Source organism: Erpetoichthys calabaricus, chromosome 15 (genome assembly GCF_900747795.2).
Source record: "Erpetoichthys calabaricus chromosome 15, fErpCal1.3, whole genome shotgun sequence".
Classification (NCBI taxonomy): domain Eukaryota; kingdom Metazoa; phylum Chordata; class Cladistia; order Polypteriformes; family Polypteridae; genus Erpetoichthys; species Erpetoichthys calabaricus.
Window position 1 is genome coordinate 100,075 of NC_041408.2, and position 17,888 is coordinate 117,962.

Below are 17,888 nucleotides of genomic sequence, written 5' to 3' on the forward strand. Positions count from 1 at the left end.
TTTTATTGACATCATCGTGTCAACAGCACCATGTCTACTAAACTGCTGTTGAATTCATTTATGTAAATGAACATAGTAACAAGACGAAAGGGAAATTAGAGTCAGGCGGCAGCAGAAAGAGAGAGAACACTTCACTTGTGGAGATGTTAGACACCATAAAAATCCTTTTATTTGAACCCAGAGACGTGCTGGGTGACATTGTGTGTGAGGTTTGGGGCTCAATGGTGCCCCTTGTAGTTAAATCAGATTTACATTACACGTTTGGGGCCCGAGAGCCTTAAAGGGGTCCAGAAGTTCGACAACCAGCAACTGCAAACCCTTTCAAATAAATAGAGATTAGTAGCAAAGACTGAGTGCAGAGTCAGCTCTCTGTACCTACTTAGCTGCTGTATATTATATGAAAATGACAAAGATGCATAGGAGACCTAAACGGCACTATACTCAGACGTTGCTGTGATCATTGTCGTTTTACTGTCCCTGAAAGCCCCTGTAAGCTGGCAAGAGGCACTGGACATAAAAAGCTGAAGTGATTTATAAGCTTTCGGGACACTTGGAACACACAGATGAACTTAAAAACTGAGAGCAGAATGTTAAGCGAAATTAGTTTGCAACAAAAACCTACTGCCACGGAGCCCCGGTGAGTGAGTTGCAGACCACCGCTGTGCTCATTCCAGGAGTGTATTGCAACATTCAGAAAACAAGCATGGGAGGGGAAACTGGCGACTATGAACCGGCATCTTATCCGGTGTCCGCTGTAGCTCCGCGAACTGGAATAAGAAGGGGACACCTAATGGGTGAATCGAGAGGCATCTGTTATGACAATGTAGAAAGATGTATCAAAGAAAAGATTCTAAACACGCTTTCAAAGAAGAGTGCCAAGAAACTTAACAACGAAGAAATGTCGCAACTCGTCACCGCCGTTCGCGCTGACCCATCAAACACGTCAGTCGCATCAGTGACCCGGAAGTGTTCTTTTAAAGGTCGCGAATGCCCGCGCCAAGCCCCCGGATGCACTACCTTTTAACTGCGCGCACTGATATTTTTTTCCGGAGACGAGTATGTCTGTAGTTCGAAGCCACCTCCTTTGTAATTTGGACGCATTGGCGTTGATTTTATACGGTGAAATCTCAGAAGAAAACAGGGTAGTGGCTTAACTCCATGGTTCAATGGACGACAGTTTGAAGGAGGAGAGCAGCCAGCAGAGAGATGAGATTTGGTGTCTGAAGAGGACAGGGCAAAAAACGGGATGGCTGCTCTTGCAGGACAACGCGGAGGTAAACGGTGGTAAACCTTCGTCGTGAAGTGAGCGCTAACTGGACGTCTTGAGCAGGTGTCTTTAAGGGCAGCAAACCGTGCCGCTGATTTGAGATCGGCCACCGCTGTCACTTAACCAGAGTACCTCGAATGAAATGCGCCGCCTGTGTGGCCGTAGCCACGTTCACGCACTCGGGGACATGATAAACGTGAGACAGGGACTGCCGGTTTTGGACAACAAAGCGTATTGGAGAGTTCGTAAACAACGCGCCGCCTTGTCAGTGTGCCGTGGTTTGTAGAGCAAGTGTACAAATAAACTTTCAGGCAGCGACCGTGCCGCGGACTCCCGGCCCTCCTTCTTTTAAAACGCGGAGCTCCTGGCGACTCGCGCTGCCCGCTGTCATCGTGGCCTCTTTCATTAGAATCGTACGCTGATCCGCCTACAGTGACAGCGCATGGTTTTGTTCGTCGCTGTCGGTCACTTTGTCAAAATCTAGACGTTGATTATATTGTTACCTTGGCGACTAAGCGAGTTGTTTTTTTTTTAACTGTTGAACCTTTTACTTTTATGTTGACTGTGTCACGGTGACACTAAGAACATAAATAAAACATCCCTGCGATCTAAAGTCCTCCTTATTGGACATTTGAAGCTGCGCATGCTCTTCAGATAAACAGTCGGTGTCGCAGGCGGTCTTCTGTAGATTGGCACTACTGTCCAGCAAAATTCCGGGGGGTGTTGATGGTCCATGGCACAGGTATGATTAATAACGGTGGTGATCCACGCATTCATCATGAAGACATATTCTCCCTTGTGACCTGCCACACTCCGTACCAATGCACAGTTCGTTTTTTCGACCCCACAGCTCTTTTGAAAAACCTTTAAAAAACTTTGGGATGTCTCCATTCTCTCCCTCACTGATTGGATATGGGTTTTTTTTGGGGGGGGGGGTGGCTTGGAATTAAGGGCAGCGTTTTCTGCAGCAAGTGACAGGCATTTCGGTGGCATCCCTCTGCTGCCCATCTGCATCTCCGCAGATCAAAGGAGGGCTCTACTTGTGCCCTGATTTTTTTTTTTTTTTTAGATCCAGAGGCAAGCACTTGAAGTTCAGATTAGATGATTTTAAGAGTGTGGTGTTGGACATAAACTCTCACATAGAGCATACAGGACAGGAGCAATGGCATTGTTTCATCAATACATTTTACTTGGATCCTAATAGTGAGTGAACTGACCTGGAAAACATCTCCATGGCATAAAAAAGTGGGCATGGTGATCTGACACAACCAACTGCTTCTGCTTCACATGAGAAAATGTTCTGTATTAGTGCTTCATTCAAATCTGTCACAGTCCAGGCTGGTCACATTTCAAATTAACACGTCACAGTATTTTTCATTTTTAAGATGGAGCGAGGCTTGCTTTTGGAAATGCATTATTTTGGAAGTCAAACTAAGGAAACCTTTTTAGGTGCATTGAAATATTAAAATCTGTTTTGGCTTGAAATCTCCCAGTTTAAATGAAAGATTTCTGATTTCTGTATTAAAGGGTGCCTAATAATGGTTCCTGTCTTGCACCCAATTTCCAGGGTAGGCTCCAGCCCTGTGCATCCATAGATTGGATCAAGTGATTTTGAAAATGTTCTGTGAAGATCAATGACAACAACGACAACCATACTGCCGACTGTCCAAGTTCTGGGTACTTCAAGGTATTCTACCAAATGCCAACAGGCTGTTAAATCATTTGGTCATGGCAGGAATTGGCTGTGTTTGTACTCCAGTGTGGTCAAATGGATATGGAGTTGTGGTGGGATGCATAAAGTGCTCTGCTTCGCTGCACTTCACCTTTGTTCAAGACACCTGAGAATTCTAACTGTGGTCCATCTGAAGAGCTGTTAAGGCTAATGACTGACATCAGTAGTTCTTCCAAATCACTAAAGTAAATTTTGTCATGGTAGAAATTATTAAAAAAAACAAAGGTAGTGTTATGTAATTCAAGGACTTTAGTTTGGTATGAGTGACCAGCTCATTTGAGGCAGTGCCTACGTGTCCAGTGCCCACTTTATCCCAGGGAGTTTCTTAATTTGTAGGCATATTGATTGTTTTTTCTATTTGTGTTCTGTAGGTGTCACTTGGTCGAGGACTTGATGTCACACACCGGCTAGTATCCCTCACCTGTCCATTCATGATTTCAAGAAACCACTGCCTTCTCAAGCAGAATGAAGAAGGCCAGTGGACTGTCACCGACAAAAAGGTAAGCAAAACTCTCCAAACAGAGGCTTTTTATATTGATTTTGACACTTTTGCCCTAGCAGGAGCCACTGGCAAACATTACATGGTGGTGATCTTATAACTGCGCCTGGTAAAGGGTGGCACCATTGGTGGACCTGAAAACAGGGCAGAAGTGTAATCAAGAATTTCAGTAGTATATGACAGAAAAAAGGGCCAGTTTAGTGTCCTTAGGTTTTCCAAGGGCTTTCTCATTATCTGAAATTAGCATTTGGCGTTCATTCATAAAATATTTTTAACATGCTCATCCTCATTTGTTAATGTACATTTCTTGTTAGGGAGTAGTCCTTAAGTGTACTTTCCCAAACGCAGTTAATTCACATCTCTAAAGTTTTATTTAATGATTGATTTGCACCTGGGGGAACACCTGATGTCACCTGACTCCATATTTTGTAGGATATATTAGAAAATGTAAAGTAATAATAATAATTCTTGCATTTATATAGCGCTTTTCTCACTATTCAAAGCGCTCAGCAATTGCAGGTTAAGGGCCTTCTTGCTCAAGGGCCCAACAGAGCAGAGTCCCTACTGGCATTTACAGGATTCGAACTGGCAATCTTACGATTGCCAGTGCAGATCCCTAGCCTCCGAGCCACCACTCCGCCTAATGAGACAGTAAAATGTCATTATTACAATTTCAAATCCACTAAATGAAAGCATGGCAGTCTGGTGTTGCAGTGGTTAGTTAGCACTGCTGCCTCACAGATCCAGAATCAACTCTCTGTCCAGTCTTAGTCTTTGCAGAGGTGGCCCATTCTGCACACGTCTGTGTGAGATTTTTCACTGGGCACTCCACTTTTCTACCGTTTGGTCCCTCAGTTTAATTTAACATATGTAGTCATTTTGTTAGATCTTTTATTCTGGTTAGCTGCCTAAATCTAAGGGCCCCTTAGGATGGCTGTGGTATCTTTTGGTTTTTGCTTGGTTGTCAGATCATCTCACTCTTATTTTAACTTGCAGAGTCTTAATGGTGTCTGGCTGAACAGAAAGCGAATTGAGTCTGACGCTGCATGTATGCTTAATGAAGGAGACATTGTTCAACTTGGAGTCCCCATTGACAACATGGGAGCTGAATTTGAATACATTTTCACAAGGGACAAACTTCAGAATGTTTTGCCATTTTTGTTGAAAGCTTCAAAAGAAGATGTGGTGGACCAGAGGATTCAGAGCAGAAAGAGAAAGTTCCACTCGTTAGATGAGGAACAAGTCCGATCAGTTTATTCAAAAGCCAAGATATCAAAATCCTCTACTGATGGCATGTATAAAAAGCGGCACAGTTTCTGTACATTTTTAGCAACATCTAGTCATACATGTGACTCTGAGGTAGCCGCTGGGCCAAGTGGATGTTGTGACGGAGTTGCTGTTCTTTCAGATGAACAAAGTACTGAGTTAAGCACTCAGTGTCACATAAACTTTGCAAAAGAGCCCCAGTGCACAGAGCAAAGTGTGGAGGAAAGGCTGGTTACGGAGCAGCAACAATCTGAAAAACTGAAGACTCCAAGGGATGTAGAAGAGCAAAAGGTAAGTTTAGGTTGGCAGAACGTAAAAGTTAGTATTTCTTACAGTTCAAGTTTATTTTATTGTAAGGATGCCCCATTTGTACTGGCTGGAGTGTTCAGTTTGATAAAAGTGGCACACCGTTTAGGGCTAATGCTGCTCCGCTCTAATCTGTCTCGGTGTAAGGATTCCACATGTTCTCTCGGTGTCCCCTTTCACTGTGTAAACGATTTTTGTGGATTTTGATTAATGAAGCTACTAGTGTCACCATTGACTCTGGATATGTGGGTTAGAAAGTAAAAGGATGAGCACTCAATTTGTTTGTTTGTTTGTTGTATTCTTCTGCATTTTTCCCTTTTTTCTCTTCACAAAATCAAAACATCCATGAAAAATCTCAAATTAGACATCTTGCCCTGTTAAGTCACTGCTTTAACAACCAAGGTTTTGACATTCGTTTAAATCATAACTCCCTCAGTTGTAAGGAGAGGTGACAGATATTTTTGAATAACTTTTAAAGATTATATTGGAATTATTATTTTTTATTTTTAGCAACATTGTGGAATGAGAAATGAAAGTAAGCACTGCTACAGAGATGTTGATGAGATTATTCAGGCCAAGGAAAAAGAACTTCAAAAAACAAAGGTATGTATCAAAATATACGATAGGCTGGCTGATCTTGCTCATCTGATGTTACTGAAGGCGGACGTTCTTTCAGGCCCCTTTGGCCAGCCAAGTGTGAGACATTTCCCTGTTTTCTGAAGTCTGCTCTGAGGCCGGTCATGTATCTTGTGTTCATTTTATATTGCATCATAAGCCAATCTGTGACATATTCAGTGAGGAGGGAACTGCAAGTGGGTCAGTTTCTGCTGAGAATTGATTTGGAAAATGAAAGAGATGCTCCATATGAAATGTTTTTTTTTTTTTTTTTTTCCTTCTTCTTCCCCATGCGATGTTTGTAGTGATGGCTGAGGATGACTTTTATTGTCATGTTTTCAAGAAAATTGTAGCTGAACACAATCAAAACATTCATGAAAAATCTCAAATTACTCGTGTGGCATCATTGAGATATCCAGTTGTATGCTCACAATGTCCCAAACATGTATTTTCGCTAAAATATTGTTAAGTAATCAATTTCCAGAAAATATTCATATGAGCTGCTTTGTTTTAGAAAACTGAATGAGATTTTGGTGATTACCTATTATGTCATTGATCAGGAGACCTGCTCACTGGAGATCGTGGGACCTAATGCCATTTCAACATTGTAGAGAGATGTGGACAGTTAGCAATTAGAAGGTGAAGAATACCAAGTGACAGTGAGATCAGGTGGGCAGTCAGCTTTGTGTTTGTGCAAATTGTGCAGATAACGAACAGAAAGGAGTTTCACAAAACATGGGATGGTGGGGAGAATGAAGATCTGGTTTAACAACCAACAAATGAGGAGAAATGTGGCTCTTCTAGATGGTGCTTTTGAATTAAATGTCCTTTTTTGTGCACAAAAGCATTTTCTGGAAGTCCTACTTTTATTTATTTATATATATATATATATATATATATATATATATATATATATATATATATATATATATATATGTCTGTATGTCTGTCCGCTTTTCACGAGAGAAGTACTTAACGGATTTAGATCGGGTTTTTTTCTATAATATGCTTTAACATTGCGGTTGATTTTGTGACTTCTCTCATTGTGCTAAGAATCATACTTTGCTTGCAGGAGCAATTTATTCTCGGTAATCCGAGACAAGAGGCTGTGGGCCAAGGGGAGGGGGAAGCGTGATGTCAGTAGGCACCCGGGCCACGTTTTGGAGTGGACCTTACCTCTGCTTAGCGAGTGATATCTGTTTATTGATTTTTAAAGTCTGTCCTGTTTCACTACCACACGGGCGGAGCTGTGGGGAACGGCTAGTGTATGTATTACATACATATACATGTATATTGGGTGTGTGTGTGTGTGTGTATATATATATATATATATATATATATATATATATATATATATATATATATATATATATATATATATATATATATATATATAATATGCAGTACACCCCCAGAATTCGCGGGGGTTATGTTCCTAGAGCACTCACGAATTGTGAAAAACCGCGACTTTTGGTTGTGGTTAAAAAATGCCTTTTAAATGCCTATTTTTATAGTTTAAACCCTAAATACAGTATGCCCCCTAAGCACTTTAATTTTGTTGCAAACTCAGCTTAATACATTACCTAAAAACAGAATGTAAAGGTAAACCCGTATGCTGTACAGTACTGTACTGCTATGTCTCCCGCGGTGCTAGAATGTAAAAATTTTTTTTTTTTTGTTCTTTTATTTCACCTTATACAATTTCTTGTATTAGGAATTTGTTAGTTTTCGCGTACCCCTTGGGGTCAGAGTGCAGGGTCAGCCATTGTACAGCGCCCCTGGAGCAATTATAGGTTAAGGGCTTTGCTCAAGGGCCCAGCAGAGTAGGATCTCCTTTGGCAGTGACGGGGATTCGAACTGGCAACATTCAGGATACCAGCACAGATCCTTAGCCTCAGAGCCACCACTCCGCCGCCCTACCGATGTTACTGCTATATGTACTGTAATTCATGCAAGCGCGTTTTCTTTGGTATGCGCTGTCATTTTCTTTGTTATAAGTAGAGTAAATACATAATAATTTCATTTAATTAAAATACAGTAAAATGTACGGGTACTAACCAATGATGAATGATGATGAAGTAGCTGTGCAGTACGATGCAGAGGATTTAAAACTCCTGGTGGCGCCTCTTCTTCAGGTGCTTCAGGAGGAGTCGTATCTTTGTATGGGTCTTCTTCTGGTGGGGTTTCGTGTTGTCGTTTCTTTATAGGTTTTAGGAACATTGTGATGGGAAGTTGCTACATTGTCTCCTGTAGCGAACTGCTGGTACAATTTCCGTGCTTTCTCACGGATGATGTTACCATCCAAGGGGATGTTCTTCTTCCTGCAGTCGGTGATCCACAATGCCAAGCAGATTCCATCCTGACGATATTTTTATTCCTTACGGGTCGTTACCTTTTTGGCACTATCACAGAAAGTTACAGATACGGTACTCCAGATCGCTGCTTCGTTCTTCTTTATGTAGCGTGCGGTGCTTTCATTAATGCCATAGTGGTGCACTACTGCAGCATGACTTTTTAGTTCCCGGAGCAAATCCAGTAGTTCAACCTTCTCCTGGAGTTTTTTAAGCTTCTTCTGGCACTTAGGTTCAGTGCCAGAAGCCTTAGAAGATACAGGGCGTTTTGGTGACATCTTGTGCGTCTGAGAATAAGAAAATGAATACAATAACAAAATGGAAAACACGAGGACACTCAGCTGGAGACGTGTCACAGGGCAGCAGTCAATCAGCAGCAAGGAGAAATGAATAGCGCTCTTGGATTGGCTACTTTCACCATCCCAAACCGGGATGCACAGCACAGTATTGCCACGAAAAAGCCATAAAAAATTGCAGAGTATTTTTGCGCTTTCTGCTAACAATTAATAGTTAGGTTCTAAGGAAAAATCCGTGAATGACTGAGTCCACAAACCCTGAACCGTGACTTTGCGGGGATCTACTGTATATAATTTTGATAGGGTTTTAACCAAAATAGTTTTGTTTTGGAACAAGGACTGTAGGAAGTTTTCTTTTTGTTTAATGATGTGTTGATATTGCTTGCTTCTGTTCAAGTCGGGTTCACATTCAAGCCTATTACATCAAAATATTAGCTATTTCTATTTTGCATGAGTATATGACATTAAACATGATTCCTGTCCATCTCTACACACAACAGGGAGTAAGTCACAAACACAAAAGTGATCATTTTTTTAATAGAATGCAGAAATTATTTTTAATTAATAAGAGTTCTCCACATTTGTCATTGTTAAGCATTTGTGTCACTCCTTATGTCTCCTGACAGCTACACTAAAGGATATCCTGCCTATAAAGATGAAACTGATAATTTAGAGTTCAGCTAAGTCTTATTTGCAGACGAAAATAAAATATGATGAAAACCAGCAGGATGACTGTTTACATGTTTGGCAGAAAAGTGCAGGAAACAAACAGGAGGTTTAAAAGAATACATACCCTATATAATTGTAGTGGAGGATGAGAAAAATGGGGAATCTCATATTGTCATGCAGATTTGAGAGAAAAATGTTTATGGTATAACAGAAGCCAATATTGACCAATACTGTACAATGACAAATGATGCGAAAAACATCCACAGAGAGGGTAAAAAAAAAATCTTAAAATCTCCCATTTTGAACCGAATACAAAACTCTTGAGCGATAAATGAAAGGGAGAGATTACAGTATCTTCAATTAAAAACCACAGTCCCACATGAGCTTGGCATTCCTGTTTATGATGTGCGCTGATATTTATCGAACTATCACTTTAATTATATTTCAGCAAAAAAATAAATAAAATATTTTGCATATTTGAGATATGACTGACAAGTTTATTATGTGACACGAGTAATGTGAATTCCCATCCTCCAGATAATTTGCCACATTGTTTGCCTTTGTACAGCATTGGTATTCGATTACTTCTGGCTTCTATTATCAGTTTTTCTCTCCATTTTGCATGAAAACATCAGATTGAAATTTTTTCTTGGCCTCCACTACAAACTACAGGAGGGCTAAGTGACATTTAAAAAATAACATTTTTTTGTGGAGTTTTCCTGTAATGTCACTTAACTGTGAAACAAATTAGCCATCGCAAATGTGTGTATGTGTGTGTAATCCAAGGTGTACCTTAGAACTGTGCTTCTCAACCAGTAGGTCTGACCCTCTTTTGGGGATTGCAGTTTGCCACCTTGGGAAGGTGAGCTGGATTGTATCTGTTTGTATCTGTCCGCATTTCAAGAAGGGAGAAGCTCTTCTATTTGCATTCATTCCACCAAGGGGGACCTGGCCTACAACTTCAAGTGAGTCATCCGCCATTTTAAAAACGAAAATCTGGGTGTTGGGAATCTAAAGGTTAAGAAACGTGGCCTTAGAAGAAACTCATTTTTTTCCAATGTATGAGTGGTAATTGAATGGTGAGATGGGTGTCATTAGTACAAACATTTAAAATGTGTCTTTTTCTTGGTAACAGGTAGAGACAGAGAAGGCAATAGCACAGAAAGAACAGTTTTTCACTTTAATGACCGATGTATTGGAGAGTGAACTACAGTGTGCCGTCTGCTCTGAGCTGTTTATTGAGGTACGTTTTTTTTTTTTTTGTGGAAGACATTTGTTCAAAACAAGGTAGGGAAAAAGGTTTGTTTTTTTTTTTTCTTTTTTTTTTTTCTAAATGATATATTGTCCCCACCACAGTAACAAAACTGTCCATGAGTCTGAAGAGTCCTCCCTTGTCAGTAATAAAGGAAGAAAATCTTATAGGATGTCAGTGGCCAAAAAGAGACCTGGCTAAACATCTTTGTGGAGAGTCTAAGGGGTAATGTCTTTTGCTACCAGAAGATCCCATTTCTGAACATGTAGCAGTGGTTTGGTCCAACTGACATGTGGCTAAGTAAACAGTTGAATTACAAGTGCATACTGGGAACTGACAATCCAGAAAAGAGTGGTTGTGAAGTCAAGTCACAGACTGCCATAGTGGCTTTGCTGCAGTTTTCCGCTACTGATTGAACTTCTTTTTGTTTGTGCTTTCCTACTTCTTTTGTTATGTAAATTACTTTTACACATTTTTGTTTGCAATCTATGGAGTATGTAAGTATACATTTATTTTTGAAGTCAGTTTTGTGCAATACATTAATCTGCTCCAGAAACTTCAATTGTTTGGTAAATTAAAAAAAAAAAAAAAAAAGCCAACAAAAACCTAAACTTTTCTGAATATTCAAATATGTCCACTTCAGAGTATTAATTGCCCTGATTGTAGAAAGCATAGAGATAACAAAAGACTGGAGGTAACTCATTTTGCCCCCAGCTATTTATCAGTTTTGTTTTGTTTTTTTTCTTTTCGTTTTAAGGTTATTCTCTGTTCAAACTGCCTGGCATTGATGAAATCTTTAGGTGAACTGCAGCGAGCGTGAAGGAGGCTTTAGAACCAGTGGGTAGAGAACGTCAAGAAGCAGGCATGAGACGACCCGCATACGATTCCTATTGCAGTTCAGGCTTCACAATATGACATTTTCACAAAAGGAATGTGCAGCAAGTCTAGTGTGGCGCACTATTAAATTAAAACACAGCAAAATGTATAAACCTGTGCATTTGTACACTGATTTGACTTTAGGTTTTTGTAGATTTCTTCTTTACAAAAAAAAAAAAAAAAAAAAAAACTCACTTTAAATATTAATATATTTGCATGTCAGTAATATAAGACGTGTTGAGGGCATTGACTTGGTACAGTGCATCTGGAAAGTATTCACAGCGCATCACTTGTTCCACATTTTGTTATGTTACAGCCTTATTCCAAAATGGATTAAATTCATTTTTTTCCTCAGAATTCTACACACAACACCCCATAATGACAACGTGAAAAAAGTTTACTTGAGGTTTTTGCAAATTTATTAAAAATAAAAAAAACTGAGAAATCCCATGTCCATAAGTATTCACAGCCTTTGCTCAATACTTTGTAGATACACCTTTGGCAGCAATTCCAGCCTCAAGTCTTTTTGAATATGATGCCACAAGCTTGGCACACCTATCCTTGGCCAGTTTCGCCCATTCCTCTTTGCAGCACCTCTCAAGCTCCATCAGGTTGGATGGGAAGCGTCGGTGCACAGCCATTTTAAGATCTCTCCAGAGATGTTCAATCGGATTCAAGTCTGGGCTCTAGCTGGGCCACTCAAGGACATTCACAGAGTTGTCCTGAAGCCACTCCTTTGATATCTTGGCTGTGTGCTTAGGGTCGTTGTCCTGCTGAAAGATGAACCGTCGCCCCAGTCTGAGGTCAAGAGCGCTCTGGAGCAGGTTTTCATCCAGGATGTCTCTGTACATTGCTGCAGTCATCTTTCCCTTTATCCTGACTAGTCTCCCAGTCCCTGCCGCTGAAAAACATCCCCACAGCATAATGCTGCCACCACCATGCTTCACTGTAGGGATGGTATTGGCCTGGTGATGAGCGGTGCCTGGTTTCCTCCAAATGTGACACCTGGCATTCACACCAAAGAGTTCAATCTTTGTCTCATCAGACCAGAGAATTTTCTTTCTCATGGTCTGAGAGTCCTTCAGGTGCCTTTTGGCAAACTCCAGGCGGGCTGCCATGTGCCTTTTACTAAGGAGTGGCTTCCGTCTGGCCACTCTACCATACAAGCCTGATTGGTGCATTGCTGCAGAGATGGTTGTCCTTCTGGAAGGTGGTTCTCTCTCCACAGAGGACCTCTGGAGCTCTGACAGAGTGACCATCGGGTTCTTGGTCACCTCCCTAAGGCCCTTCTCCCCCGATCACTCAGTTTAGATGGCCGGCCAGCTCTAGGAAGAGTCCTGGTGGTTTCGAACTTCTTCCACTTATGGATGATGGAGGCCACTGTGTTCATTGGGACCTTCAAAGCAGCAGAAATTTTTCTGTAACCTTCCCCAGATTTGTGCCTGGAGACAATCCTGTCTCGGAGGTCTACAGACAATTCCTTTGACTTCATGCTTGGCTTGTGCTCTGACATGAACTGTCAACTGTGGGACCTTCTATAGACAGGTGTGTGCCTTTCCAAATCGGGTCCAATCAACTGAATTTACCACAGGTGGACTCCAATGAAGCTGCAGAAACATCTCAAGGATGATCAGGGGAAACAGGATGCACCTGAGCTCAATTTGGAGCTTCATGGCAAAGGCTGTGAATACTTATGTACATGTGCTTTCTCAGTTTTTTTTATTTTTAATAAATTTGCAAAAGTCTCAAGTAAACTTTTTTCACGTTGTCATTATGGGGTGTTGTGTAGAATTTTGAGGAAAAAATTGAATTTAATCCATTTTGGAATAAGGCTGTAACATAACAAAATGTGGAAAAAGTGATGCGCTGTGAATACTTTCCGGATGCACTGTATGTATACGATACAATGCCATATGTCATATTACTAGTATTTTGTATTGCAAAATTGTTTCTTGCCTATCAAGAAGTTCAATGTGTGACTTTTGTTGTTTTGCAAGTTGTGGTCTTCAGCTGTTCAATTTATTGGACAATTAAGCAGATATCATCATAAATCATCAAATGCCCTAAAGCTAATTTGGGGTCCTGCCTTGCAGAGCCCATCTTGTCAAAGTCAGACAAGGACAAACTGAACGGTCGGTCGCACACTCGCTCTTGTGTGGCCAATTTCAAGTCACCCATTAACCAAGCATTGCGTCATTGGGGTGTGGGAGTGAAAGCAGAACCTGGGGAAGACAGTTAAGACATGCAAGTGTCACACCATCGCTAGGAGCGTTAACACTATTGGACGACATGCACTTTTCTGATATTTCTGCAATCTAAACATCTGAATTAATGCGCTGGAACATTCTTAAGTTTGAAGTGCATGGATTTGTGAGTTTTATGGCCTTTGTTTCAGTTTGACCACCTTTTTTGCATTTCCACCTGTGCAGTGTTCTCTCTTTTTGGGCCAATGTACCAGTGTCTTTTATATAGCACTTTTCTAGAATAATCCACGTGTCAGAGGCGGGTTTAACCCCAGCACCCTTGAGGCTTGGCCTGCCATTTTGTGTTATTTGGTAGGAAGACATCACAGCATGTGAGCCTTCCTGCTTATACTTCTGTAAATGGCATGTGCTCTGTGTCTCCATTTTAAGAACTGTAGACAAGAAGCATGTGGTGAGTTTAAAAGTGGAGAGATGACAGTAACTTGGCTAACATATCGGAGCGCAGGTCTGACTAACCTGTGGGCAGGTGAATTGTGCTCAGTTAACTCGCCAGACCCTGCACTAAATCATTTGTCTGTGCCTCCTTTTTATCTTACGGGAACTTGATTGTTTTGCAGTATTTACTGCATCTCAGTGGGACATTGTTTGAGTACCTCTGTTTACTGGAGGGTACTCGTGTAACACCCTACGCACATGCTGAGGTACGTGGATATCGGAAAAAGGGAAGCCAGACTGAGGTCATCCAGGGACTTTTTATCCCCCCTTTGTCTCTTTGTGCAATTACACGGGGAAGAAAAATGAAATCTGTATATGTTCTTAACAGTGAAAATGGGTTTGGTTTGCTCCAGTAAAAATCAATGACTTTTGTCTCAGCACTGAGCAAAAAGTATAATTCTACCAAGAAGAGTAAAGCAAAAGAGTTCTGCTTTGCTGAAAATGAGACAAAGGTGCAAATTCATTCTCCAGTAACGGTGAAGGCAGACTTGAAACTGAGCAGAACTGTCGAGGTCTTCACACATTGCTGTGTTTTTCACATTCTGCTGTGTAAGTGTGTTTTGAGCTGACATTTTAGTTTTTACTCTGAAGTTGTTTTAATGCTAAACAGTTTTTGATTTTTAGTTGATTTCCTTTTGATGATTTCTGTGTCATTTCACTTGTAGTTGGTTAGAATCACAATCACGCCAACTCCTGCTGATTTGTTTGCACGTTCTAATGCCTTAGTGAAACTGGCCATAGTGCGGTTAGACTCTGTGGGATCGATCATTCATCATTTCATCACTAGTAGAGGTGAACGAAGTTGCCTCTGGTTAAGTGAATTCACACAAAAGGCCAAATACCGACTGCTGTCATTTTCAGGTGAATTTGGCTCCTGGGGAACCAATTTTATTGAAATGTTGTACACTTCAAATAAATTTGTTTGGAAAGTTCAGTTTATGTTGAAACATCTTCAACAGAGAATGCTATACAAGTATTAAACATTTCAAAAAGTCCAGTTTTAAAAAACAAAACACAAAAGTGTTTTTACATTCTTTGTTGAAACAGAGAAACATTCATTTTGACCTAAATTATTGATTATTTCCGTATTTTCAAAGAGGTTCTTCCAGCTTGGACATCTGTGATGGCCGCTTCTGAAGGTGAAGTGCCCACTCACACCTAAGCAGTTTTTTAGTGTTTTAGTGCCAGACTTGAGTGCTCTAAATCACTTGTAAATCTGTGTGCCATCATTTTCAATGACATTATTCACATCCAAACATGTTAGCAGCAAACCGTGCAGATAACCCCTGCATGCGGCAGTTTTGAGTATTTATAGCCAAATGCATATCCAATTGAAGTAAATGGTAACTTGCTTAAAAAGCTCATTTACGTATTCAAAAAAGCATTTTTACAGGAAGTCATGAAGTAAGGAATGAAGCAGCTCATCAAAAATAGAAACACGTCTATATAAAACAGCTGGGTTAAAAAAGTTCCTGTTACTGGATTACATGCAGAACACTCTTTTGTGATTTGGTTGTACAGCTGAGTCTTAGAAAGGCTGGCGTATCGTCCACCAAATTTGCTTCCTGCGATTAATCACTGGCTCTGTGACCGTAAATTGAGACATTAAATGTGCCCCTCAGCATGTGCAGGCTGAATGTATCCGAGTAGAACGTCTGTTCACTTGATTACCCAATATCCACTCCGCTCTAATCTCTTGCTTACTGGCTGTCAGACAAACGGATCACACTCTTACACAATAGCGCTGACCACGGCAGGCAACTTTACTCTGCAACATAACGTGATTTTTTTTGAGTGGTGGGAACAAGCTTCTGTAAATATCACTAAGACACAATCACACATCGCTGTACTTGTGCGCTTATTGACCTCTGTGTGAAGTCCTGGAATTTTTCAGCATGCTGCCGGAGTTCTTTATAGTGAATCCAAAATTGCCCTCTAGATTCCTTTTGCCAAAGAGCAGCGTCACCTCTTCAGTACTGTGATCTCCAGGATTAAAAGCACTTAATCATAAAAGATATTCTGAATTTTAACAATTGCCTCATGACCCACCAAATGGTGTCATATCCCCTGCTAAATGCTTGCAAAATACAATCCCCCAAATATTCTTTCAGAACGGCATCAAAAAAGTTTGAAAAATGGCAAACTGGAAATGTACAATACTCGAGCGTGAGTAGGCCCTACCTGCTGTGGCCGGAGGTTTGGTTGTAGGTCTGGCACTGATCTACAGCGGACCACCTCTTTTGAATGGTTTGCCAGTGCTGCACGAGGCTCACTGTGATCTGTGCTTTCTCTCCAGGCTGTAACGCTGAATTGTGCGCACAGCTTCTGCTTCAAGTGTATAAGTGACTGGAGAAAACGGAAAGATGAGTGTCCAATATGTCGTCAAGCAATAGTGTCCCAGACAAACTCCCTTGTGCTTGATAACTACATTGATCGAATTATTGAAAATTTAAGTCCAGAGATGAAGAAGAGACGGGAAAGCTTGATCAGTGAACGGAAAGCTGAAAGGTACATTTGTCATGACAAAGATTTTAACAACCTTGATTTTATATAAACTAACAGGTTGACTCGGTAGAGTCCAAGTAATCCAGACCTGAAATGCTGTAGCCATGTGCAGTATACGTGTAAGGCCTCTGAGCTTGGATTTAGTGAAGAGAGCAATGGAAGAATAAACTGAATAGAATTGATATGTTTTCCCATGTCTCTGTGTTTGGCTCACGTCCACTACAATCCACCAATCCCAAAGTTGTGTGTTAGGCTGGCTAGTGACACTTAATAGGCTGGGGAGGGAATTTGGGACAGGTCCAATCGGATTGTTCCAGTAAGGTTTAGATGGCACTGTGAATGAATGTGAAGCTGGTTAGTGGCGGGTTCTCTTTCTAGTGGTCAAGTGGAACGACTGACTTGTGGACAAGTAGGATTGCTTGCTTCTTTGAAGATGACCCTGGTCAAGCTAATTTGTATTATTGTGTTTTTGTTTTTCAGGCAAACGTGACCTGGAAGCAAACCTGCCGGTTTTGTTATGCACTAAATGAAGAGCTCTGCTTGGGATGGCATCATTGGATGGCTGAGTTTTAGTTGACAGTGACTTTGGAAATAAATTGTGAATGTGAGTAATTAAACTAATAAAGGGGTGAAACAGTCTATACATAGTTTAAGGAACTCAGTTTAATGAAAACAGTCGGATGGGGAGTGGCTGACGTCCAAGTTGAAATTAAAATTGCTTACAGAAGGCATGTTGCACACAGTGGAAGCAAAAATTCTACTCTTGTGTATTGAACTCTCACTTTTAAGTGGTTATAATTTAAAGGTTTGCTAGCTGTAACCGATGAAGGGCTTTTAGAAAGACGTTTGTTACAGGTGACCAACTGCAGTCTCCTTTTGAGGGCACTTGTTCAGAGCAAGAAACAGGAATCCAGTCTGACCTCTGAAATGTCAAGGAATCATTTGAAGGAGGGAGGACAAGAAGATATTGAAGCTGGCATCAAAAGAAGTTTTCATAATTGCTAGCCATCCTGTTAATTCTGCGTGAGGAAATTGTGGAACTTCAACGGCAAATGTGCTCAGCTGTTGTGACACAAACCTGATCTTTACAATTGGCTCTTTTGGTAAGATCACCCTTGACATATCAGCTGCTATGTGATGAAATGCTCTTTCCGTGTATTTAATTGAAGGAGGTCATTGTGAACCATCCATCAATGCATTTCCTGGGCCTGCCCAAAATACAGTTGTATAGAAGGACATTTCCGAATAATCCCTTGGTCATCTTGGTGCTGTGTTGGGGTTCTAGTCAGGCCAGTACTCTTCAAGAACAGCACTTCACTGTTTCTTTTTTAGTCTTCAGCAATACCAGCTGGGTGCTTACACCCCCAGAACAACATAAGAATAGAGCAGGATATAATGGCATCGGGCAGTGAGTGCATCTTTGATGTGTTCACTGTGCCCTCGTGAAAACAGAAGGCAGCACCTGGGGGTTGTGGAGGATGTCCTGAAAGTAAGAAAGCTCAAAGCTAACATGGGCCTGACAGACAGACAGACTGATCACACACTCTACTAGGTT

General features: G+C 40.9%; 1 protein-coding gene across 1 annotated transcript; it reads left to right on the forward strand.

Annotated features, from left to right (window-relative positions):
- The first annotated feature begins 881 nt into the window (after positions 1-881).
- Positions 882-16,972, forward strand: rnf8 (ring finger protein 8, E3 ubiquitin protein ligase). Its single transcript, XM_028820411.2, has 7 exons — positions 882-1,274; positions 3,371-3,499; positions 4,495-5,055; positions 5,581-5,673; positions 10,137-10,244; positions 16,125-16,336; positions 16,814-16,972. The coding sequence occupies exons 1-7, from the start codon at positions 1,167-1,169 to the stop codon at positions 16,821-16,823; spliced, it is 1,221 nt and encodes a 406-aa protein (XP_028676244.1). The 5' UTR covers positions 882-1,166; the 3' UTR covers positions 16,824-16,972.
- Positions 16,973-17,888: the final 916 nt, after the last annotated feature.